General features: G+C 42.8%; 1 protein-coding gene across 5 annotated transcripts in view; it reads right to left on the minus strand.

Annotated features, from left to right (window-relative positions):
* Positions 1 to 26341, minus strand: part of CMSS1 (cms1 ribosomal small subunit homolog) — a 358782-nt gene that overhangs the window by 18841 nt on the left and 313600 nt on the right. For 4 of the 5 annotated variants that reach the window (XM_026658994.2, XM_026658996.1, XM_026658995.2 and 1 more), the window contains exons 2-4: positions 14292 to 14398; positions 7817 to 7888; positions 4787 to 4916 (exon numbers count right to left, since the gene is read on the minus strand). In XM_026658994.2, the coding sequence (XP_026514779.1) occupies positions 4787 to 4916; positions 7817 to 7888; positions 14292 to 14398 (309 nt within the window). Of the gene's footprint in view, positions 1 to 4786; positions 4917 to 7816; positions 7889 to 14291; positions 14399 to 25062; positions 25113 to 26341 lie in introns of those variants that run through there. The other variant, XM_026658998.2, reaches the window with a different exon arrangement.

Here is a 26341-nt window from a genome sequence, read left to right on the forward strand (position 1 = left end):
TTGCTAATCAATTAGGGAACATGCTCGTTTAAAGTTGTGCAATGCTCCCTTCTAACGTCATTTGGCAGCCGCCTGCTTTGTTCACTGCTTGCAGGAAGAGCAGCCTGTTGCAGCTAGCTGGTGGGGGCTTGTAACCAGGGTGGACTGGCAGCACCCCATCAGCTCCCCCTATCAGCTTCCCGCTCCCCTAAGTTCCCTGTGCTGCAGCCGCCCAGCAGGCTATCAATCGGCAGTTCAGCTGTCCCTCCCCCCACTGCCATGTGCTGCTCCTGCTCTCTGCATTGGAGCTGCTCCCAGAGACCCCTGCTTGCTGTGCAGGGGGGGAAGGAGAGGGCTAATGTCAGGGTGTCCCCCTCCCCCCTCCTCCTGCACCCCACTTACCCCTTCTCCATATAGAGCAGGGAGGGGACACTGACGGAGAGAGTCAGAGAGAACTTGGGGCAGCAGCTGCTGTCTCAACTTCCTGATCCACTTAAAAAGACAATGCACTTAAGAGTGGGTCAGCTTATTTAAAGGGGCAGTGTGCATTTCTCTCTCTCTCCCACACACAAGGTGTGTGTCTGTCTCTGTCTGCTATGCTGTCTCCCCTCCCTCGTGTTCGTGCTGCCTTGTGTGAGAGGCTCCATTAACAATGTGTTAACCCTTGAGGGCTCAGCCAAGTGCTAGTTCATCATTTAGCAGTAAGGCATTCCCTAGGAAATATCCCTCCCTCTTCCACCATCTGACTTCACCACCTCAACCAAGCTTCACAATCATCATAGCTGTGAACAGTATTAAATTGTTTGTTTAAAATGTATACTGTGTGTATGTCTATATAATATATAGTTTTTTGTCTGGTGAAAAAAATTTCCCTGGAACCTAACCCCCTCTATTTACATTAATTTTTATGGGGAAATTGGATTCACTTAACATGGTTTCGCTTAAAGTTGCATTTTTCAGGAACATAACTACAACGTTAAGCGAGGAGTAACTGTATTGACATGCATTTTAATTCCCCATCCTCACTAGGAGGCCCTCTCGATGACACTCTCCATCCCAGATATAAATCTGCCAAATTTTACCCAGCCACTAATCCCCATTCAGTTAAACCAATAGCTGTCAATGGCCATTAGTCTCCTCCTTTTTGTGAGAATGCACAAACTCAGAGTTTTAACACAGACTTCCAAATGCACCCTACCGCACCATCATTATGCTGCATGAAACCTGGCACTCCAGGAAGCATATCTTTAGGAGGGGTATGTTTGGTAATGTGTCCGTAATCATGTAGATTAAATATTTTTTTATTCTGACAATGATAAAACTATAGGATTAAAAAATCTCTCTGATCACTTGTTGTAAAGTGTTAGTTAAAGGCAATTTGGTGTCAATCTGAAAACCTCAATGAGGGGACACAAAAGGCATATGCTTCCACATGATTTGTGCGAAATATCAAGAATGGGCAGTTTGTTTCCGATACTGTAACTGTAGTGCCTCCCTAGAATTTGGTTTAAAGTAGGATGGAACAAAATTCTAGCCTGAGGTATTTCAAAGTGGCAAATACAGAACAACTTGAGCTGAATCATAGACCAGAGCTTCACTTGCCAGTTTAACAGCTTTCCTTCTGTCTCTCCTAGTTTTAAATAATTAGTATTAAGTGAGCATGAGAAAGCATTTTGATTGTGGATGCACGTGTAATTATCAGCATGTTACTTGTCCAAACATTGAACAGAACAGATTTAAAAATTTTATTCAAGTTAATGTTTAAAACTAAACATACACAAATTAAGAGGGAAGGTACTGTACATCTGGGGTCAGGCTTGAGTTATGAGGGATTACAGGTATTGGTTACAAGGATCATGAGATACATACATATCACATAACCAGCATAGACCCAGATTGGGGTGTGGGAGTTTTTAAAGCGTCAGTGGATAAGTGGGCTCGGGTACGCCACCCATGGAATGTATTAAGAGTCCAAGTCAGTATCAGTGTAGCGAATAAGTACATTGGTGGGATGCATCCCTTGGTTCATCAAGGAAGGAAGTGGGTTATTTCCCTGGTCGGTGGTCTCGATTACTCAACCTGGTATTGACGGTGTCCCGTGATGTGTTCCGTATAGATGTCTCTGGACCACCTGATGCTGTCGGACACCATGAGCTGTCTCATGAGCGGGGCATAGTGTCGACCAACTCCACACGCTCTCAGTACCGGCTCGTTGTGGGGGTCCCACGAGCCCAAGGGCTCCCACAATTTAACACCTCAATCTATCCGCTAACGTGTTTTGGACCGAATTAACCCCAGCAGCTATCTCTTGTCAACTGATGCCCAGGCACCCGAGGGGGGAAGCACTCAGATTCAAACAAAGCGGAGGCTATGTTATTGCTGCCAACCTCACTTCACCATTTCTGACAGGGTGGATGTGAAGGCAGACTTAATTTATAGCTGAAGCACAGCAGAAGCCCTGCCAGCTAAATTTGCTGAAGGAAGCTGCTTTCCATCATTGCACCCTCCATGTGGTGGATTTTCTATTGCTGCAGTCTTAGGTTTATACCACCAGAATTCAGAATCTGACCCCTGGTATTAACAGTCACTTCCTAATTGTTTACTTAGGGGCTGTGTCTAAGAGGACGTGAGCGTGCTCAATACCTTGCAGGATCAGTCTTTGATTTATGCATTTGGTTTTTTTATTTACAAGATGCACCTCCCCAGCACTGTAGGATAAAATACTAAGGTTTAAACTGCAGTTTTAATTCCAAAGGTGAAGCTATCAATACTAAATGAGTCCAAAGGGCAGCGTAGAAAAGACTTTACAAGGAGTAATTTCACAGCTCTAAATGTCTATTTTTGGTTCTGTCCTATCTTCAGTCCTTCAGGGCAGTTGTGTAATCTATCTTTGCCATTATTTGTGCTAATGAGGGCCTAGCCAGTCTGAATACAGTAACTCATATTAATGATTTAATAATGTTGAATAATTCAGAGGAAGATGTAGAAGGACAGAGTTTAATTTTCCAATTTCAAAAGGAAACTAAATGCATGTCGTGGGTCAATGGCTATTTTCACCAAACCAGCAGAACCGGGATGTTAACAATACCTTTAAAAACCCAGAAAGGATTAAAACCACATAACTACAGCTTGCAGCAGCCAGAAACCAAGTTGGCTCAAACCCGAACATCTATGTTTAGTATTTTGCTAACACGACTAAACAACTTCAAGTAGTTGCCCTCTGTTCTGCCCAGTGAGTTGATACGAATGACTTGACAGCTACAGAAGCCACCAATCCCTTCGGCTTTGTAAGCTTCCAATTCCCCCTTCAAGAAAAGAAAGAAAAAAACAACCCAAGACCCAATCCATATGGAAATGGGTCGCTTCACTAGCCTAAAGGCCTTTCTTAATAGGAAAGCAACAAAGTATTGTTATTTGCACAAAACCCTATGGGTTTAGAAGTATAAAATGTAAGTGCTTCATAGCAATACAGAGGATGGAAGAGACTTCTCTGGTTTTTAGGATGCAACGCGGCAGGATGGCAAAACTCTCCCTTGATTCAAGAAGAATGCTAAGCAAACCCTAGAGAAAGAAAGGAGGGTCAGTCTAGGATCACATGTCTCTGCATGAAGCTGGGAAGAGAGTGCAGTTATCTAGAAAGACAAGCTTTGAACAGTCAAAAACTGAGAGTGCAGCTTGGCTGAAAGGATCATAGTGGGGGCACAGGGCACAAAGAGTTCAATGAGTATCAATGAGATAAAACAAGAGCCAACAGACTTGTTACTGGGGCCCTTTTGACTCTAAGTATACAATATCAATAAACAGGAGCTCAGAGTATCTTCTTATATAACCCAACAACAAGAATTAATGCTACAACTTGGGCTCAAAATAAGGAATCAAAATTTTTTAGGCTAAAGTTTTTAGGGGTTAAGGTAAGCTACGAGGGGGTGGGGGGGGAAGGCCTCTCTGACTAAACCAAAAAGAAAATTGTAATGATTTTTATTACAACCCCCCTCCCCTCCACTTTGACAGCACAGAAAAGTGGATTTTTATTACAACCCCCCCTCTTCCCCTTCACATTGACAGCACTGGAAAACTAATTCCACTTTATTCATAGAACAAAATGCACAGCAGTACAGTTTCCTCTTCACCTCAAACCTTTAGTGGAGTGAGATGGGAGTTCAGTCTCCATGCCCTGCCCATTTTATCACTGGGCTCACCAGTTTCTCTCCAGTCAGACTGCCAACAAGCAGCCAGTTTTGGTACAAAATACGTCCATTAGGGCTGGACTAAAGCTGCCAACTCATTTCATATAGCTCACCAAAAAGCCAACAGGTGATAAGAGCAGTGTAGTCAACATTCCATAACTAATTCAGAATGGTGTCTGACTATTCTTCCTTCTTTAGAATTTATTTCAGCTCAGGTGAAGCCTTATCTTAAATGTTTGAGTACAGCTCCACTAACCACAGGAATAAGACCAATTTTCCTGGCTCTCAGTAACTTGGAAACCATTACTTAGAAATCCTCACACTTCTATCAAAAAAGAAACTTCCTGAAATTAATGTTCTGCAATGACTGGATATGTTGAAACAATGCTTCCTTTCGTTTCCTTAACTGCACCATTTAGAAAACAAACCCACTTACTTATTCCAAAAGAATTCACAACTCAATCAGCACAGCAATACCCTACAAGAAAAAATTCTCATAAAACCCCATAAAACTCAGGAGATCTGGATTAAGAAATCCTTTAGTTCCTAAAACAGATGAATCCCCATCCCCCACGCAGAAGGAAATGCACAAGACATCTCTTTGATACAGCACATTTTACCTGGCAGTTTTAACTCTTCTAGTTCAATCACTGAACGTTTAGTACCAAAGTGTTGATTAAGTAGCTTTTGTAGGTCTTCAGGGATGCCTGGTTTTGGAGATGATTTTGCAAGAATATCAGAAATTTTCTTCTACAAACAAAAGTAAAAAAAGGAGATGTAAGGCATTTTCAATATGGTGTTTGCTATCTGACAGTCCAACGATAATCTGTAAGAGTATGTTTCTTCATAATCTTATACAGGTGAAACTCAGTCCTAAAGTCCTTATAATTGGGCAAAACTCCAATTGCTTCATTGGGAGTGAAAATTTCAGAACTGGGTCCGCAGCCTGTGAAGATGCACTGTGAAGAAAAAACCAAAACATCTTTGTACCTCTGTTATGCACTCTACTGCAATACTGGCATTTTCTCAAAGGTTGTGTTGGGGGAGGAGTTGGGTGATAGGTTTTTTAATTTATTACTTTAGCAGTGTTGCTGAGTCTCTCAAATGTATCACAACTATTACAATAATGGGTGTTTTTCTTAAAGCTCCAGCTACAGGAGTCAAGAGATTACTGAAGAATCTCAGCTCTCATTTAAATTTAAAAGGTAAGCTTGCAGCCCTCTTGATTGCATAGAACAGTTTGGAAACATGACTAGAGAATACCCCAGCAGCTCAAAAACCAACAGGCAAAGGAAAAAAAGACCCCAAGATTTATTTGAAATGTTATTGCTTTTAAACTGATCATGATTCTGGGGGGCCTAGTTCATGATTTTTGAATGACTGGGGTTGACAATACTGCTCTAACAATATCAAGAATTAGGGTTGCCAATTTTGGTTGGGTGTATTCCTGGAGATTTCATCACATGACATAATATTTAATTAACGATTAATCTTTAATTCCTGGAGACTCTGGGCCAATCCTGGAGGGTTGCCAACCACATCAAGAATACCAGGTCCTCATTTCCATCTGTTTGTTGGAGGATTTTGGCAAGATCTTTCTAGGACCTAGATGGTGATATCTCAGGAGACTGAAACCTGAGGTACAGTTTTCAGTCTCCAACTGGGAGACAGGAGCAAGGATGCTGGATTGTACAGCATAAGGACATGTCAGCAGTTGAAATTTCAAATGCAATATTATATATAGACACTTTGAGACCATTTTCATACATCATAAAGGAGAGTGACAAACTTTTTAAAAATTCTGAGCAGCCTACCTTTAGCCAGCAGTCATGAAAATGGTATTTTATAAATGAAGCCCTCATTTAGGGCTTGATCTTAATCCCACTGAAATGAGTCAGAGTTTTGCATGCTTTTAAGTCATAATTTCACTTTCTTAATTAATTAATTAAATGAATGACAAGGGAAGAGAACATGGGTCCCTCTTTATTTAAATGATCTTACTTCTTTTAAAAACAAGAGCTTTTCAAGCAGAGAAAGCAGCTTGGCATGACAGAGGGTATTAAAATATGGACAACCCTAACAGCCAGACTGTGAACTCCTTATTCCTGTTAGTGACATGTTACTCGCTTAAGCGATCCCAGCTAACTGCTCACCAATGGGACTAAAGAGATCATAACCTGGCCCTAAAAAAGGTCTTGAAAATGTTTTGCCCAGTCCCAAAACATTTAGGCCCTGAACCAGAACCTTTTGAAAGCACTGGGAGCATTTGCAGTGGACTTTGGTGCAAGCCCTTGCCATGTCTATGTGATTTCACTCAGTGAACAGCAGTAATGCAAGTTCCATCCTGATTCAGTAAAATTTTCCTGCTGTGTAATGACTGCAAGCTGGGCCACTTTTTGGAGATGTTTTATAGAGAGTAATTATCTAACAGATAATAACCCAAGATCAACAAGACTCATTCTGCTTAGTACCACGGGATAACTGTCGTTTCACAGGCTCATTACGTCATTCACTGACTCACTCAATTCCTTCTGGAAAATTATGGTTCTCTTGAGGAAGATGCTGATGTTAACGAGAAATTCCATAACGGTCAGTGCGAGGATACCTGATCATACTCTTTTTCTTCAAGGAGAGCTGTGGGAAAATGTTCTTCACACGGGAAGTTTTATTATTTTTCTTCCAATTCATTCCAGATGCTTAAGGAGCAAAGGGTTTTACTTTATTTATTTATTTATTTATAAAAGAGAGAGTCATTAGTTTGGGACCTATATGTTAGTACAGTATAATAAATTCTTCATGATGATTACTTGACAGGTTATGTGTACAGACTTAATGGCATATTACCACTGAAAAAAAAAGATCTAACTAAGCCTCTACTGTTTGCATGAAAACTGGAGGTTTATTTTAGGTCTAGTCCCCCATTTTCATCATGGGATGCATTTGTTTTGGCTGCAAAGAAAGTGACATGGTTATTAATGCCAGACTTGCATCTAAGGCAAAATCCTCCCATCCCCTGAGGTGTGTACAAGGTCTAACATGAAATTAAAACCCTGCGTACCTGCTCTGTGAGACAGCTAAGCATGTTAGTCTGTTCAGAAAGACAACACACTTGGTGCTATATAATCTCCACCAGGACTGTGGAGGGTGCCCCTGGGGACAGGCATGGGTCATGGTCAGAAGGTCAATAAAGAACAAGGACCCCAGTAGCTATACTGTGGGGAGAAAAGGGACCAAAGCACTACTGCCTATGAAATGCAGTAACCGCTGTGGCCTGGCTGAAAGGATGGGATGGGGTGATTCTATCTCCCCCAATGCCCTTTCAATCCCTGCATTAAGCTCTTCTAGACAGCTTTGGACACAAGGTTGCGGTTGGGTACGTAGGTGTGAAGCAGGTATTTGACTGGAGTTGAGAAAGGTTTCTCTTCTAAGACAGTTGATTTTCTCTCTTTCATAAAACTGGCTGCAACGTTATGGTCCCAGTACACTACACCAAGGGAAACAAGCGTCTAAAACCATTTCAAGGACACCACTGACATTGTGCTATTCTGAAGCTGACATGTCTTATAAAAGCAACTGCACCCATCCAGACCCAAAGATCATTTGTGTTGAACTTTCAGTTGGGCGGGGGGTGGAGAGGGAGTTTCCAATACCTTCCTTCTCCTTTTCACCTTCACAGTGTTTTCTTCTTTTTCCTCAGGACGAGTTAGAAAACATTCCGCAGGCTGCAAAGCAGATGTTGTAAAAAGAGATTGATCATGAGAGATATTATTACCACAGAACATGATGGAGTGGGGGCAGCAGTTGGGTACAAAGATTCAGATACTGATAGAGAGAGAAAAAAAATAATATGTACAGGTTTGGGGTAAAACTCTGCTCTGTTACAGTGGTGTAAAGCTGAAGTAACTTCTGGAACGACTTCATATTCACACTGGTGTAACAGAACAGAAAAAAAGCACAGAAACCTGAAACATACGAGTCATAGGCACACCTTTATCATCTGGTTTACAGCATGTTTAATACAACAACAAAAAATCAGAAGGAAAAAGTGAACAGAGCTTTCAAAAAGTAAATACATGTAATCTCTATTATTGTGTGAGACAATCATTCTAACAGGTTTCAGAGTAGCAGCCGTGTTAGTCTGTATCCGCAAAAAGAACTCATTCTAACTTTGCCAAACAGGCCTTTGTAATAATTGGGTACAACCTGACCAACCAGCTGGTGACCTATACCATACAGATAGGAGAGAATAACTGGAAATAATGATTTTTCTGTATTTCTGATTTCCTTTTTTTTATGTTTATAATGTAACATTTTTCAAGAGATGTTTTCAAATTTTGCTCTATGCTGTTCTTCATTTAATTCCATGAAGATTGGCTTTTTAGTCCATGAAATGTCTCCTTGGTTCATGTCTCCCCACTTGTATGTATTTAGGATGATCAGTATATGAGCACTCAGTTTGTAAAGGTGGCAAATTAGAGAGATCATGTCCAGAGGTCACAGGAAAATTAAATATAGTGGTAGCTCATGGACCATCAGTGGTACATAACAACAGTTTGAGAACTGCAGGTGTAGCTGCTAGCTGGGTATTATTAATGGGGCTTAGTCCTAACAGCCCCTAACAGCTGCCACCATGACTATGATTCTCATATGGGCAGCATGTGTTAAACTACTAAATTAAAGTCAACCCATCTTCCTAACTCTGGCCGAGATTATAAATGGAGCCTGCAAAGGGAAATCTCTCTCTCGTCCATTCCCCACCTCTTTCATCTCAATCCAGCAGGTCACAAAGTTTTGGATCCATTGTCTATGCTGTTATCGCTGTTGTAAGAGAGACAAGGTAGGTGAGATAATATCTTTTATTGGACCAAGTTCTGTTGGTGGAAGCTCTGTGTATCTCAAAAGCTTGTAACTTCCACCAACAGAAGTTGGTCCAATAACAGCTATTACATCACCTACTTTGTCTCTCTCATATCCTGGGACCAACAGGGCTACAACAACACTGCAAACAATTATTGCTATAAGTTACTCTATTGTGGTAGCATCTTTAGGATCAGGAGACCATTGTGCTAGATGCTGTACAAATATAATGCCCAGGCAACTCACCTCCCTGTTCCTGTGAGCCTAAGTTTTTCTCTTCTTGTCCAGACTCCCATATATACCCCACCCACAAGACTGATTCTAAACTTGCTGGCCCAAACCAGTTTGATGAGTTTCTTGTTTTTCTCTCCCCCCTCAAGATGTATGTGTCATAGCTCAGGGCAAGTATTTTGACCCTTGTGGTGAAGCAAGAGCACCCACTCTAGGCTCCCGGCTTCTCAGCTGTCACCTCTCTTAGGAGGAGACTCCAGTCTCTCTCCCTTCTGACTGCGGGTTTTCCAGGCTGCATAGTTCCTTGACCACACTGTGAATTCTCCAGCAAATCAGACTGACTAAGCAGGCCTGCTTTGCCTTCTCCTTAGAGGAAATAAGCAGCGTAACTGCCCACAGGTAGAAGGTACCACACAGCTCTTCATGAGCAAGAACATTTATTCTTAAGCTAGTCTTATTGAAAACGTTAGAGAAAAAAACATATTAAAACAATAAAAGAACCTACACACATGCTAATAAGCTTACCAGAGATCACCCCAAAGGCGCTGACTCCATGGGTGCTCCGGGGCTGGAGCACCCATGGGGAAAAATTAGTGGGTGCTCCACACCCACCGGCAGCCAAGCTCCCCCCTCCTCGCCTCCTTCTTTCCCCCCCCCCGAGCGTGCCATGTCCCTGCTCATCCCCCTCCCTCCCAGCGCTTCCCACCCCCCTGCCGCCTAACAGCTATTTAGCGGCACTTAGGACTTTCTGGGAGGGAGGGGGAGGAGCGGGGATGTGGTGTGCTCAGGGGAGGAGGCGGAGAAGAGGCAGGACAGGGGCGGGGACTTGGGGGAAGGGGGTGGAATGGGGGCGGGAAAGGGGCATGGCTTGGGTGGGAAAAGGCGGGATGGGGCGGGGACTTTGGAGAAGGGGTGAAATGGGGGTGGGATGAGGGCGGTGCAGTGACGGGAAGAGGCGGGGTGGGGCGGAGCCAGGGGGGCGAGCACCCACTGGGCAGAGGGGAAGTCGGTGCCTATGGATCGCCCTAACTCCAGAAGGGTCCTGGTAGGAATCAGTCCTTCAAAACACACATGAATTTTCCTGTGGTAACAGGTTCATAACACCTTTTGCTCAAAATAAGAACACCCATGAATCTGAGAGTCACTCCATTATACACTTTGGGCCTTTGATATTGGGACCCTGGGAACAGTTAATCAGCAGACAAGGAGTTTCTCCTTGGGACGTAGCTTCAAAAGATTGGATCCGGAGGTGGGAATTTGCATTCCCCTCCTCCAAAGTATTTCCTATAAAACCCACTCAACTAAAAATTCATTCTCGTTTGGCCCATTGTTAAGAGTCCTTTGAAGCTCTCATAACAACTTCCCAGGGTTGGCATTAAGTCATGTCTCCCCTTTAGAGATGTACATACAATCCCACAATAATACATAAACATTTGCATTTTTAATACAATGAACTCCCAAGATACGTAAACTTAATTCAGTAAGGTCTGTCCAGGATATTGCAGGAAATGGCCATATCTGTCACAGTATGGACTATAGCTTTTGTCTCTCCATTGCTAGTCTTCCACTGAAACATGTACACAGAACCATTATTTTTAATGATTTTCCACTGAAGCTAACCTAGACTCATTGACTATTTTGTTCCACTTAGATGCACAAGACTCCTTTGGTAGTGGAGCAGTGTAGGCCTGGTGAGCTGATGAGCCCAGGAATACAATTATAATTTATTCAGACACAACAACTCCACACCACATATAACTGAGATGTTCGGATTAACCTAATTACTGTGAATGGCTGTAAGCTTATGCGTGTCCTTTGTTGGTGGTTTGGAAACTTCAGTAGTTTAAGCATCTTATCTAGACAGAGCTTCAGACCCTTCTGCAAGTTTTCGCCTACTCTTCCTCATTCAGCAGCTTTTTGCAAATCTCCATTAAAAAAATTATTTGCATTTTTTCCTTCTGAATTGTACTGTGCAGACTAGCCACTGATTTTGACCTGGCTCCATGTACTCTGCATATTTTTGTGCTATTTTTAGACAGAAGTTTTAAAAATGCAGAAAAACAGGAAATTTGTGCGGAGACCTTTGATTTATGAAATAAAATGCCATGAATTCCATGTTTGTTAATCACAGACAGAACATAAAATGTTTCCTGTGTTATGTTTCTAATGCAACATCTCTTCACATGTCGCCAAGTTACTGAAAAACCAAAATGTAAAGTGAAAACATTCTTGTGTCTGAGAGAGAGAGAGAGAAAGTTTACATTCCAATTAGGCCATCCACTGAATTTGGGAGTTACTGACAAAATAAACATTTCAACCTCCTGCTTTAAAATGGAGACAAATTATTCTTTTCATTGTGGGTCTGCAGACAGTCTATGAATTAATTAAACTATCAAAATAGTCTGTGGACTGAAAATATATATGTTAATAATTCCATTCATTTCTCTCCTGACTGGTTTCCATACACAAAGGCCACAACAAAATAGCTTCTGGACTGTTGATTAGACAGGAGTGAAGTGGATTAAATCTGCAATTTAATATGCACCAGAAATGCAGTATTCAAGTGAAATACATACATTAAAATTATAGGCACCTCTGTAAACATATCTGATTAGCAACCTTTCTTGCAACAAAAGAGCTGTGTGATACTGTAATGAATTTGTGGCCTCATGACGCCGCACACCATTGCCACATGGAGCATCATAGCTGCTGTGGGGCTAAAACTCAGAGCCCTCCTGCTCCAAAATCCAGGCTTCTACTTCTTAAACTAAACAAAGATCTCTGTTAGCAGTACATGTCCTAGGCCAGGGGTTCTCAACCTTTTTCTTTCTGAGGCCCCCTACAACATGCTATAAAAACTCCAGGGCCCAGCGGGGGAGAGGGGAGCTCAGGCTTGGGTGTAGTTTGACTTCTATTTTGGATGGGCAGGGGCCAGCGGGGCTCGAGCCAACTCTGCACGGCAGGGTCCATGGAGGTAGCACCACCTCTACCCGGACTTACCTCTGCAGGCCACCTACCAGTCTGGGTTGGGGGAGGGGGGCAACCAAAAATTATAACTCAAAGGTGGGGGGCTCAGCTCAAAAAGTTTGAAAACAGCTCAGGGGGCAGGAAGAGGGGTAGCTAGGGGCTGTGTGCAGGCGGAGGGTAGCTCAGGGTGCAGGGAGGAGGTAGCTAGGGCTGTGTGCAGGCAGGGGGGGTAGCTAGGGGCTGTGTGCAGGCGGGGGGGTAGCTCAGGGGGCAGGAAGAGGGGTAGCTAGGGGCTGTGTGCAGGCGGGGGGGGTAGCTAGGGGCTGTGTGCAGGCGGGGGTGAGAGGAGCTCAGGGTGCAGGGAGAAGGGTACTAGGGGCTGTGTGCTGAGAAAGCTCCCCTGTGGTTCCTGTTCCTCGAGGGCTCTGCTAGCCACGGAACTGGGTCCCCCTGCCTAGGCGGCTCTTACCAGCCACGTGAGCAAAGGGGGCTGCGAGCTGAGGAGCAGTTTCAACCCCCTGCACCAGCAGCAGCAGGAGATGAGGGAACGCTGCAGCTGCCTGCTCCATGGCACCAGCCAGAGCAACAGCTGCCCTGCACTGCCCGTGCCCGGCTCCAGCTTCCCACCTCCAACCTGGCCAGGGGGCGGGGAAAAGAGGTGGAGGGGTGGAGCTTCCCCGGGACTGCCCTGCTCTTGCAGTGTAGTTGGGGGGGGGTGGGGTGTGCGCCAAAAACACCGGGCCCTCAGGGCTACCCCGTGGGGGGTGCCGGGGATCAGGGCTTCAACTCTGCGGGTCCTGGCTTCAGCCCTACGTGATGGGGTATGGGCTCTGGGTTTTAACCGTGGGGCCCCCCGGCCACCCAAAAGGGTTCACGGACCCCCTGTTGAGAACCACTGTCCTAGGCCACAGTTAAGCAGTCTAATTCCCTCCAGTAGGAGGCAGTGCTACATGTACAGACGCTTATTCTTTGCAATGACTGTTATTTCATTTTAAATGTTAAACTGTAGTTAGTGGTGGCAAAAGTTGCTGTACTAACAGCCTTGAACTCCTCTGTTTATCTGCAGCACAGGTACAGGATGGGCAATGGTAGCGTAAGCCTCCCCCACATTACTCAGCCAAAGAGCCCCCATCATGAACAGGAAGTGGACAGAAGTTCACTGTCCATGGCTCATTCAGTCCTTGGTGCCTCTGCAGAGACCACCAAAAAAGGTGGCAATAAATGCCAGTGGTGTTTCTGACACTTGTCCATCACAAGCGGGAATGATACTACAAGCTTATTTCACCTATGCCACTGGATAGCCATCATACAGCTAGAACTGGTAGCTACTACTGACCTGGGCCAAATTGAAAACTGATGACCTAAAGCAGAAAGATTCTTATCTCATTCCTAATCCCTTATATCCATCCAGGTCACTCCCGTGTATGATACCTTGAAGGCAACAATACTAGGAGACCTTTTAAACTCCATAGTGTGTTATGGATGAATCTTCTTTCTGCCTACTTGCCAGGTTAGTCAGTGAGCTTCCTGCATCTTTTATTATTAAGCACATCCTGTGAAGTGCTGAGCATCCTCAATTCCTACTGGTTTCAGTGGGAGTTGAAGGTGCTCAACATTTTGCAAAACTGGGCTCTAACAATGTCCATCACCTGGGACCCAATCATTCCTTACTCAAGTCTAAGGGCCATTTCAATGAGGGCAGATTCTGGTTGTCTCTCTCGGTGCTGTACAATATTTAAATAATAAACTATAAGACTCTTCAGGCAATGTCAACATTAAAAGACTGGCACATCACTTAGCCCTACACCACTGCACAGTCACCTGACTCAAGCCTGGGGAAAGAGATGGGCTCTGTGCCCTATTGTACCTGTATAAAATGAGACTAAAGTTATGACTGAAATCTCTTAAGATTGGAACCTAATCGTTTCCAAATAATGCAGGCAACACAGCAGTACTAAGCAAGAGATCAGGACAGTAAGTGGAGAAACGCACCATTTATTTAGGGTGAAAAGCCTGATTTCATTATGTATTATTATCTCTATGATCAATACAGTCACAAATCTTACCAACCTGTTTTCTTTTCTTTGATGTAGCAGGTTTGGACTCGGAGTCTGAGTCAGGCTGCACTGGTTTACTTGTGTTGGTTGATTTTTCCATTTCTTCATCATCAGAAGGATCTGAGAAAAAAATGCAGTTTTTTTTTAAACACACCTCTCAATTTTCCATTAGAAAAATGTACAACAATAGTGATAATAGCTTCTATTGGGAGTCGCTGTAACATCATGCCCAGTTTATTTACATGAAACAACTTCAGCAGCAAGTAACATAGTTCCAAAATACAAGTGATTGAGGATTACTTCCATAGTCACTCTTAATATTTTCAATCCTCTGCTCTATAAGACAATCTGTTTTCCTATCTTTGTGGAATTCAGTGAATAACCTGCTACCTGCAGTATTATTAATAATAATTTACAACCTCTCCAAGAAATCTCAATCTCGTTCAGCAAAATGCCAAAAACATATTCATTCACTGTTTATTAACTAAAATTCTATAAGTTTAGTTACATTGCTCAGTTTTATTTCAAGACAAGTAAAAGCATGACCCTGATCCATGGCCCAAGATTTCCTATGTTCAGTTGTGGACCAAACCTAATAAATCACTGCTAGATCAACAAACCAGCGACAACACTACTGCTAGAAAATAATAATTTTTAGACCATAGGATTGCTGGGAAAACATCCCTTTCTTGGTAGATTTGTTGGCATTTCTCTTAGAAAAAGTCAGCTACTCCCTCCCTCTCCCCCAAGACACAAGACTTGCACTTTGAGAAAAAATAGCTCAGGCTGAAAGTCCAAACTGCTTTATTAGTATTAATTACTTATAAAAGCAAGAATGTGAAACTTGGTGACATGTTCTATTCTATAAAGATATATATATTCAATTCTGTGTCTAGAATTTTAGGCCATGGGACTCTTATTAGTGATGGTTAGGGAATGTCATCATTCCCACACTTAAAACAGAATGACCAGAAAGCTAAAAAACGCTGATGTTTTGAGAAAAATAATATGGATCAAGGAACATTCTGAATTTTTTTTAAGGGAAGCATTGGGAAGAAAGACCATTCAAGCAGATGTCAAGTTAACCTAGGAAAGAAGTTCAGATGCTTTTATTCAACTGCAAAAAACTTTCTGATGTAGACCAAATTACTATCAATAGTTACTCCTCTGCTAATCGTCAGAATCTTCATCCTATCAATTTTAATTATTAAAAGTGACTAATTCAATTTCTGTATCAAATAATTTGGGGGATCTTATTTTTTCTGTTCCTAATATGTATTGACAATAGTTGAAATCTCCTGCATTCTGAGCTTAGCAGTAGCCCATCTAAAGATTTTGCTCTTTATTTGAAAAATGTGAACAATATGATACTTTAAGCATTAAACTACAGAAGACATGCCCATTCACTATTATGTAACATCTGCGTGACCACCAGCAGTAAGTACTTACAGGCTCAAGAGATTAATAAAGAGAGAGACAATGAACTGTATTTGGTACTTACTAACTCACTGTGATTTATTTATTGAAAAATGAAGCATTAGAATGAAAAAGTCCATATAGTCCTCACTCCTCCAGAGATGCAACAATGCACATTAAAGTTTTGCAATAGAAGTTTGGAGATTTTTATAAACAGATTTCTACACATCAACACAATAATTTGGAATCACATGGGAAAATCCTAACATAACATAATGGTTATCAATGATTTTACATATTTAGCCCTGGTGACTATTACATTCTAAATTCCATGCTTTCTCACATTTTGGAGAATTTGAATTACAGTAAGTATCCTTTGCAAGCTGCTGAGTTTAAAGTTTGTGAGCTTGATAGCTAGTAATGGAAGAAAAAAATCAGTAAACACTATGTAATAGACTGGATACCATCTGTCATGAAACCATATTGGATATAGATTTGATTATGGAAAACTGTAATCACTCTAGAAGCAGGATGGGGAGTGAAAAGGAAATTTGTTTTCTCTCCCACACATGCAACGGCCCCCTCCCTGAGGGACCTATCAACATGCTAATGAACTTTATTCAGATCAGAATTGTGGGCCAAGAAAGAACAGGCATGCATTTGCCACCTATAAAGGATCACAAGAGATTTTGAAATCCCAAGAGGAAAGTGAACAAAACCAAACCCTAATATTGCAGATCTAGAGTGGTGGTGAAAAACATCTCTTGCCCGGAGCACTGAGTCAAAGGCCTAAGGGAATGATCTGCTTGTCCCAAAGTGGTGTTAAGATAAACACTTTATTATGAGCAGGAACTATGTACCGAAAATGAAGTAACAAAAGTTTCTACTATTCTGTGTAACTGCAGCCTGCAACTGCCTTGTTCTGGGTTTCTCTGTTTCTGCCCCAACAGAAAGCATGTCACAGGAAATTGAAGGTAGTATCTAGAGTCTGCAGGAAGAGTGGCATCTCTCCATTCCCTGGAGGACTTAGTCTACACTACAGCACATCTTCCCTGTTTTAAATTTCCTGACTGAACTAAAAAAACACTATAAAACGGTGGTCACCAACCGGTCGATCGCGATCGACTGGTCGATCCTGGAGACTCCCAGTTGATCATGATCTCTGGCCGCTAAAAGTCCGATGGTGTAGTGGGGCTGCCGCTAAAACAGGCTTGCTCCCTGCCTGCCCGGCCCCATGCGGCTCCCAGAACTGGCCAGCGCACCACCTCGGCCCCGGGGAAGGGGAGGGCAGGGGTCTCCCTCTGCATGCTGCTCCTGCCTGCAAGCACCACCCCTGCAGCTCCCTTTGGCCTGGAATGGGGAACTGCGGCCAATAGGAGCTGCGGGGGCAGTGCCTGCAGAGAGGGGCAGCTCGCGGAGCCACGTGCTCCCGCCCCCAGGGGCCACAGGGGTGTGTTGGCCCCTTCTGGGAGCAGCGTGGGGCCGGGGCAGGCAGGGAGCCTGCCTTAGCCCCACTGTGCCGCCGACCGGGAGCCTCCCAAGGTAAGTGCCGCCTGGCTGGAGCCCGCGCCCCAACCCCCAGCCCTGAGCCCCTTCCCAGAGCCAGCACCCCATGCCCACTCCTGCACTCTGAACTGACTTAAATCTTACGGTTGCTTAAACACAACCCTAACACATCTCAATCTGCTGTATTGCAAACTCTCTTTAGACAAGTTCTTGCCTGTAACAAGCTGTTCAGTCTCATGCTCAACAACAGGGTCACAGTTTGTGAATTGTTTTCAGCTAGTATGTCTGCTCTCACTTCATTTGTCTCGGCCAAGTTTTCAGGTATCTTGAGCAGATACGTACAATTCCTTTGTAAGATTTTGCTTTCCTCTGTGATCACGGAGTACAAGTTAGATGACTCCTCTTTGATCACTGTAGCTTGGACTGGCCAGTGTCCATCTTGCCAAATTCTCACTTTGTTTTTTAACTGTGGAGGGGGTCTTGCTCCTTTATTGTATCTGTCTGGTTGTACTTTCCCAGTTTTTCCCCTCACTATCAAAAACTTCTTAATCATCCTTTCCATTGTCCCATACCTGATAATCAAGTATTTATATGTCTGTTGTAGAAGAGTTCAGTGGATGACTTTCCACATTGCAGCAATGTAGTGCTATAGCTGAGTAGTGCTAAGTATGGATCTTCTCTTGCATCCACTGCTTTTTTGATCAAGTTCTTCAGTATACATAGTCCACATTCAGATCATCCATTGATCTCACAGTATGTGGGACTAGATGTCTCATGATTTTCGAAAGCCATACATTTTACCAAAGTCCAGGAAATCCCTATTCTTGAACTGTGGTCCATTGCCAGTTATTGTTCTTGAAATTCCATGATGTGCAAATCAGATTTACGATGCCTGACTATTGGTGCTGCTGTGGTATCTTCAAGTGTGTTTACTTCTGGGAAATTGGGTAAGTACTCCATTATAAATACGTGATCATGTCTTCTCAAGATGAACATGTGAATTCCAACTTTGTCTCATAGAATCTCAAGTTGTTCATATGGTACCATTGGTTTTTTCAGCTGGGAATCTTTATATTTCTGACATGTTCCACTCCCGCTCACCATTTCTTCAATGTCACTGTTCATCTGTGGCCACAATAAAACTTCTCCCTTTTTGATTTGGTCATTCCCAGGTGTCCTTCATGTATCTGGTCCAATATTTCCCTTCTCATCTCTGTGGGAACCACAATCTGTGTTCCCTTCAAGAGCACTTCTGAGATCACTGATAGGGAATAGGCAGGTGGAAAATGGTTTTTTCCTCCTTTACTTATCACTTGTATCTCTGCTTACATCATTTTATCTTTAGCCTAAAAATACACCATGTGACACTTAGCATATTCACATGTATGTTAACTGCTGGTTCCAGATCATCAGGCTGTATATTGTCAGATGGAACATATGATCTTGATAATGTGTCTACCCTTACTAAGTGGCATCCAGGTTAGAACTCCAGGATCACATCATGCTTTTGTAATTTCAAAAGTAGTCACTGTATTCTTGGTTATGCCTCACAAAGTCCCTTTTGTGTACTGCAATCAATGGATTGTGACCAATTTCTGCTTTTAAGATATGACCACAGAGAAAGTCATGAAATCTTGTACATCCATACACCAGACCTAATGTCTCTCTTTCAATTTGTGCCTATATATTCTCTGCAGCTGTCACAGCCCTTGATGCATTTGAGGCTGGCAACCAATCAGTTCCATGATACTGAAATACTACTATTCCCAGCTCTCATTTCAAGGTGTCTGTGGAGAGTTTAATGTCTTTCAATCAGTCAAAAAATTGCAGCACTGGAGCTGGTATCAGAATGTGCTTTAAATCACATTAGGCATCTACACTCATTTGGTGACCTTGTGAGATGTCTTAGATGAACTGTGTGTGCAGTACAGGTAGGCATGTATTTGCTGACATAATTCAACACACCTAGCAGCCTTTGAATTATCTTTCTATCTTCGGGTCTCAATATGTTCAGTATTGCTTCAATCTTTGATTCACTGGGCAAGATTCCCTTGGAGGTCAGTCTCTCTCCCAAGTATGTTATTTCCATTGCTTGAAATTGGCCTTATTCACCTTAAGGTTATTAGCTCTCGCAATTTCCATATACTTTCTTCAGTTGTTCCTGATGTTCAATGGCAGTGCTGCCCCAAAATTATTACATCATCAATGTACACTTTCACACCTGCTAATTCCTCTCACATCTGGCTCATTGTACGGGGAAATACTTCTGGAACCGAATATAGTGTCTTGGGAAGTAGTTTGTGCCAAATGGTGGGTTGAAAGCGCAGATCTTGGAGCTCTGAGTATCTGAGGGGATATGCCAAAATCCAAATGAAGCAACTAGTTTGCTGAATAATTTGGCTCCTGCTATCTCAGACAACAGTTCACTTTTTTGAGGCCAAGTGGAAGTTTTCTCTTTTTATGTTTTTGTTCACTCCTTAGGGTCCATACACAGCCATTGTTCCCCTCATTTTTCATTAAGGAGTGAACCCAATTGGTTGGTGGTTCTATTCTCTGAATGATACCATTTACTGTCATGTTTCATAGCTGTTCTTTTAGCCTTTTTCTTAAGGCTTGTGGAACTTTTCATCCAACATGTAATTAATGTTACTTACCTTCTGGAAATTGGAGTTCTTCGAGATGTGTCATCCCTTTGGGCTATTCACTGTGGGTGTGCATGTGCTCCAAGCATCTGAGACCATCAGATTTTCAGTAGCAGTGTCCATTGGTCTGTGTCTGTGCCCTATGCTTCCTTGTGCTCTGAAGTGAGGGTTTCTGTCTCAGCATGAAGTGTCCTAGGAAACCACAGCCTGCATCCATTGGTGCTGGAACAATTTATATAGTGGGGGTGATGAGAGCCATTGAATCAAACGTATATGATGGAAACCACTTCAAGCCAGCGGGTGAAGCCATACCCCCTAGTTCCAGCACCTGTGCCGGCATCTAGAGTCTACAGGAAGTGTGGCATCTCTACACTTGTTGGAGGACTTATTCTCCTATAGCACAACTCAGGGAAACCTTAGTGGCCACGAGGAGTGACCAGAATAAGGGGCCACAGGTTACATTTTAAAAACTCTTAAATAGAACACGTTTGCTCAAAAATAGACATTTCAGTGCAATGAAGGATATAAAGTCCTATACAATCTAGCCCTGGACAACAGCCAAGTCTGATAACGTACAATTTTGTAGATTCATCAGGTTAAGCAAGTTCATTTAGATCTTAGAGTTCAGGTGTTTGTGTCAGTCCATCAAATTCTCACTCTCTTTGTTCCCCTGCTAATATAATATCCTCTTAGAGGCCCACCTGGGAGAGAGTGTTTCCTTCTCTGTGCCATCAACCCCACTTCCTTCCAAAGTGCCTGCGGATTATGCTCTCCAGTCACATAGGTATGGTAGATATGGCCCTTCATTAGCACTGTGACGTGTGGCTAGAAACGGTTAAATATCCTGCAAAATAAATAACCCTCAAAAGACATGTGGGGAGATAATGTTTGTGTTTTTGTGTATTTACATAATGTATGAGTAGGGTTGACAATGTAATCAACAGTCCCTGTCTATGCTGTATTCTGATATAATTTAAATGAATTGTAAACACGGGATATCTCGGTATTCATCTCTCTTTGAAATGTACTGTGAATGGTGGAGGAACAAGCAAATGGTCTTATGTTAATTCGTATAGCTAAGTACTAGTGATGCACTTCCTTCGAAGTCATCCTAATTACCTTTTGTTCCCTGAGGAACTCCAACTTGTCAAAAGACATGAAATTGTATAAAAGATCCTTGGATACTGATTCTGTCATCTCAGATCTGCTTAGGCTTCATCGGGGGACGTTTGAGTTACAAGACTGAGGTCCCAGTTATATTGGTACGCCCTGAATATTATATTTGGACATTGGACTATAAACTATGAACAATTTCTGAAAGAACCCTTTGCAACTACAAAGCTCACTATCTCTGTTGTGAATCTGCACCTAAATGAATTGAAGTCATGTCTGTATGTATATTGATCTTCTAACATACTCTCTCTCTTTTGTTTTTTAATAAATTTTAGTTTAGTTAATAAGAATTGGCTATAGTGCATATTTGGGTAAGAACTGAAACATTCATTAACCTGGGAGATAATGTGCCCAATCCTTTGGGACTGGTAGAACCTTTTCTTTTATATGATGAAATAAGATTTACAGAAATTTTCATCATATTTGACGTGGGTACCTGGATGGAGGCCTGACCCTGGATCACTTTAAGGGAACTGTGTTGTTTGGATTTGGGGGAGCAACTTCCCTGGCTGTAGTGAGAAGGCATTAGCGACAAGCCAGATAAGGCATCCTGCTTTTGCAAGTGATAGGTTCACTCTCTGTTCCACCACCCAACAGGAAGCTTGTAGAGTTACCAACTTCTACACAACCTGCTGTAACCCTGCAGCGTATTCTATGGCCTGGTTATTTGAATGCAGAGCAGTCCATCCAACGGTTCAACCCCACCATCCAATCCATCCGAGTCCATACTGGAATATATTTGTGTATCTGTGCAAATGATCCATCAGTTGCTTCTCAGGATACTTGTCACATACTGTAACTAACAGGCACTCCACGGGGAACAAGGAAAACTGACAGCTATCTTTAAACATTTCTATATAAATCCTAATCTCGTATATCCAGAAAGGGAAGAGTGAGAGGCTTTAACAGTAAGTCATAAATACCCCTTCTCTTGTATCTAGCCTGGTACTCTACTGGTTACATAAATCTAAGAGCGGACAAATGGTGTCCATGATATAACCTCACAAACAATGCACCACCTGTTCACTGCCTGTCTGAGTTTTGGAGCACACTACGATGCAAGATCCTTGTCCTCTTTCAGCTTGGAATGAAAATAAGAGCAAGCTCTGAACACAATAACAAATGTCCTATATGCACACGTCTCCCGTTTGAGTATGTCTTAATGAACTATTTCTTATTCTACATGACATCTGGACTTGGCACCTATTCTGGAAACAGTCATTCATATCCCAGCAATATAGTAGGTGGCTTCAAACTATCATTGTTTATGACACCACGTCAACTCCAGTTCTAGCAATGCTAGAAATGTTTTGTTGCGTATGCTCAAATGCCACAAGGCCAGATTCTGCCACTCTTACTCAGATTAAGCAGTACCTTACTCTGTGGATAGTTACCTTAAAGTTAATGGGTTGCTCACAGAGTAAAGTACTGCTCAATGTGAGTAAATGTGGCAGCACCTCTCCCACAGAATTAAAGACAAAACCAGTTCCTCCTTCATATTATCGGTTGTGTTTCCTAAGTGTCCCTTTCAATGTTCCAGAATCTGGTTTATTAATAAATTGTTGACTTGTACCTTTATTGACATGTTAGTGACTTGATGTCCATGCACTGATGGAATAGTTTACTGCATGGATGCTGTTATTTAAAGGAACAGTTGTCTGTATCAACTTTCCTATTGATATAGCATAACACCTATACTGGTGTTTATTCTCATATAAGGTTATTGCATTTTCACTTAATGCTTTTGATCTGGATAACTAAATAAAAGTGCTGGTAAGGGTTTTGGTGCTGTTTCACTTTTTCTTTCAGTACCACACCACAGCAGCTGTATCTCACATCTGCCAGAACTGACAGACTCCTTGTGACCCAAAGCATCCCTATATTCTCACTGTATGCACCACTTCAATAATACTTGTACAAAATATGCCTTGTTAGGTATCATATGAAAGCCAATAACACACTAGTTATTAATATTGTTGTAAAATGCATGTGTTAACTTATATGTGAAGTTATGACTTCCCTCAGCATGATGTTTAAGCCAGACAAGACAGCCTAGCCCAGGTGATAAACACGTCTGTCTTAGACAATGGAATGTGGGTTTACCTCAATTTACATATGAGCAGTAAATAAAGCTATCAAGCTAAACCAGTAGAGGGTATCTTGTTCCTGAACTCAAGAGACAGAGAATTAACAATGGTTCTTGCACTCCAGAGAAACACAGGAGACTGAATCCCCAGGAAGCCTTTCTGACTTGTAAAATAAAGAAATCCCTGTGGGATTGTAATGGGATACACTCACTCCTGAAGCACCTTCTTGTGGCTGGATCTGGGGGTAGCTCTCACCTGGTCTGGCGCCTCCTTCCATTGGTTCTTGCACCCTGGCCTCTCTCTGGGTCTTGGGGTGCTCCCTCTTCATGACTCAGCCCTCTGACCAGGTCACTAGTCAGTCCTCCCCTTCTGGGGCACTGACATCACACTGGACCAACTGTCCAGATGCCGCCTTCACCTGTCCTGAGCTACTTCCGAGTGGCTGCTAGAGGAACCCAGACCTGCTCACTACTCCAGGATCCAGCTCAGGGGACCCTATCATCAGCAGCCAAGGTCTAAACAGCCTCAATCCTCACGCTTCTTCCTACTCTGCCTTCCACAGGCTTGCTTCCCCAAAACTCCTCTGGGTAAGCCCTTCCCACATGGCAAGGATCATGGGGCTTTCACTCCCCTTGGGTTTTTTCCTGCCCCACCTCTCTGTGCCCAGAGTGTGACTGCAGACTCTCTCCCTGCATCCCCCTTCTGCTGCAAACTTCCTGGCTTTATACAAGCTCAGACGGCTCCTGCCAAGCTGGGCTTCATCATCAATTAGCTTTTTTCAATCCCTAGCTCTCTCCCTGGTGTGGCCCATATGGTTAATTGGCTCCTTCTGAGCCACCTTAACCCCTTCAGGGCTAGTGTGGGATGAACTCCCCATCACAACAATACACATAACAGAGAGAGAATCCATCTTAAGAGACGGGGGCAATGGATCAGTGTTCTCATCACACAACCCATGAGTACCAAGTTCATACCGGAGAAGCTGATTATCCAATCAGCAAATGCATTCAAAGTCCTTTCTAGGGCTGAACCTCGGTCACTTGTCAGCCGACTTTCCTGATGCAATTCCACTCCCCTCCCGCAACATTCGAGCCATCAGACTAGTCCTGAGAATACTGCAGCTCAATGCTGAGGGATTGCCAGCAGCTGAATGCAGCATTAACAGTGATTTATCCTAATTTCATTGCTTGAAACATAAATCCCACACAGTCTACCTCAGAGTCACCCTAGAGAGGTCTTCCCCATATCTTAACCACCTGAGGACACTGCAGCTAAGGTAAGGAGGCAGAACAACCATCTAAGCAAACTGGTTGGCACTTCTAGGGGAGCAAACTCCTATTATCTGGGTTAGCCCTCTGTTACTCTGCAGCAGAATACTGTGCTCCGGTCTGGCTCCATTCACTTCACATCAAGTTGATTGACACACAACTATACTCAACCATGTGCACCATAGCTGGTATGATTCAACCCACATCAGTACCATAAGCACACATCCATTAAGCACATCCATTGTGAGGATGCTACAGCCAGAATGGTTAAGAAGATCAAATACACACACCTTTTTGATCATCCAAGAGTAAGTACGCTTGCTGTCAAAGCACCCATTGTGGGCCCTCTAGCCTGCCCAGATTTCTCTGTGATGACTACTTGGCTTGAAGAATGGTCTGCAGCTGACATCAGAAACAAGTCTCTTATAACTGACTCAGCCATGAGTGTACCCAGTTTTGACTTCCCATGCTGTTCATGGGCCTTTCTGAACCGATTGTGAATGGTCCAGGGTCAATGTATAGCCAGCCTTCATACCTGGAGCCAATGAGAGGTTCCCACATACAGTTGTGGCCAGAGACAGACAATGTTACACATCACTGGTTGACTGCCTTCTGACCAGATTTAATGGTGGTCTGAGGGCTCTGCACTTTGCTGATGAGGCTGCCGCAAATTGGCTTGGCAAGCTCCGCACCTGATAAGAAGATCTTAAGCAATTTGATCTCAGTGATGGCTCCTGGCCAGTAAACAGCTGGAACGGAGACTGTGGATAAAAGAAACCATCTTGAACAAAGACTGTATCTTGCCAGATAAAGATTTAGACTTTTAGATGCATGTTTTCTTTTTACTTGCTCTACCTTTCTCTCTTTCACTTGATATCATTTAATCCATGGTCTTTTGTTAATAAATTTGTTTTACTTTTACTATAAACCATTTCAGTGCTGTGTTTGAAGAGAAGGGTGTATTTACCCCAATTAAATTAACAAGTTATGATGTACTGACTCTTTAACAAAGCAGCAAACTTAATATCTCCTGTGAATACACAGTGGTAGGGGCCATGCATTGCAAAGAAACAAAGAAGAGCTGTGGGGCTGGACTTCACTGACTGTTCCTTGCCAGGTGAGGTTTGGGCCAGGAGAGCCTTGAGCAGTTTGCTGGTGAGGAAGACTGGCTGGTGCAGCAGGGAGCTGACATACAGTCTAATCACCAGCAAAACTCACTATTGCCGAGGCAGAGAGATAGTACAGTGTCTCACAGCTCTCAGTGTTCCCAGCAGTATATTACAGGCCCCCAGGCACTAGACATCTAAATATAGAAATACACACTCTCTCTCTCTAAATATGGTAACCATGCGCATGTAAGCTTTCATACATATTTATCACAAATTTATCACATTTCTTTAAACACATCCAGTGCTATAATTCCAAACTTTTTTTTTCAATCCACACATAGCAGATTCCCCTTTATTGTCTCCCTTATTAAACATCACATCTGCTTAGCAGGGACATTTGCCAGGTAACTTTCTCCAGACTGTACTATTTAATGACTCCTGGTCGTGAAAATTAAATAACCTGTCTTGAAGTGGGATGCAAGTTTGTTCATATTAGTTAATAGGTGTGTATTTGTGTTTGCTGGCATAATTCCTCATTATTAAGCCCTTTGTTCTCTTCATGCCACTCCTTTGCTCTAATGTGTCTGGTAAAGGAGTCAAAATAACCTTAACATAAATATTTAACTGTTTTAATGACTAAGAACAATTAATGAAATAAAATGTAAACTCTCCCAGGACAATGTAGTCCTGTGAGCCACTGCATAATGTGCTGCAGCAGTCAAAAATGCAAAGAAAATGTTAGGATTCAAAGAATGGGAACAATTCTGAATATGTTATAATGCCATTATGTAAGTCAATAGTATCGTCTTACCTAAAATACTGGGTTCAGTTCTGATCACACTCATCGCAAAAAAGGATAGAA

The sequence above is a fragment of the Terrapene carolina genome, unplaced genomic scaffold, assembly GCF_002925995.2.
Source record: "Terrapene carolina triunguis isolate 2854851 unplaced genomic scaffold, T_m_triunguis-2.0 Scaffold558, whole genome shotgun sequence".
In the NCBI taxonomy this organism is placed as follows: Eukaryota; Metazoa; Chordata; order Testudines; family Emydidae; genus Terrapene; species Terrapene triunguis.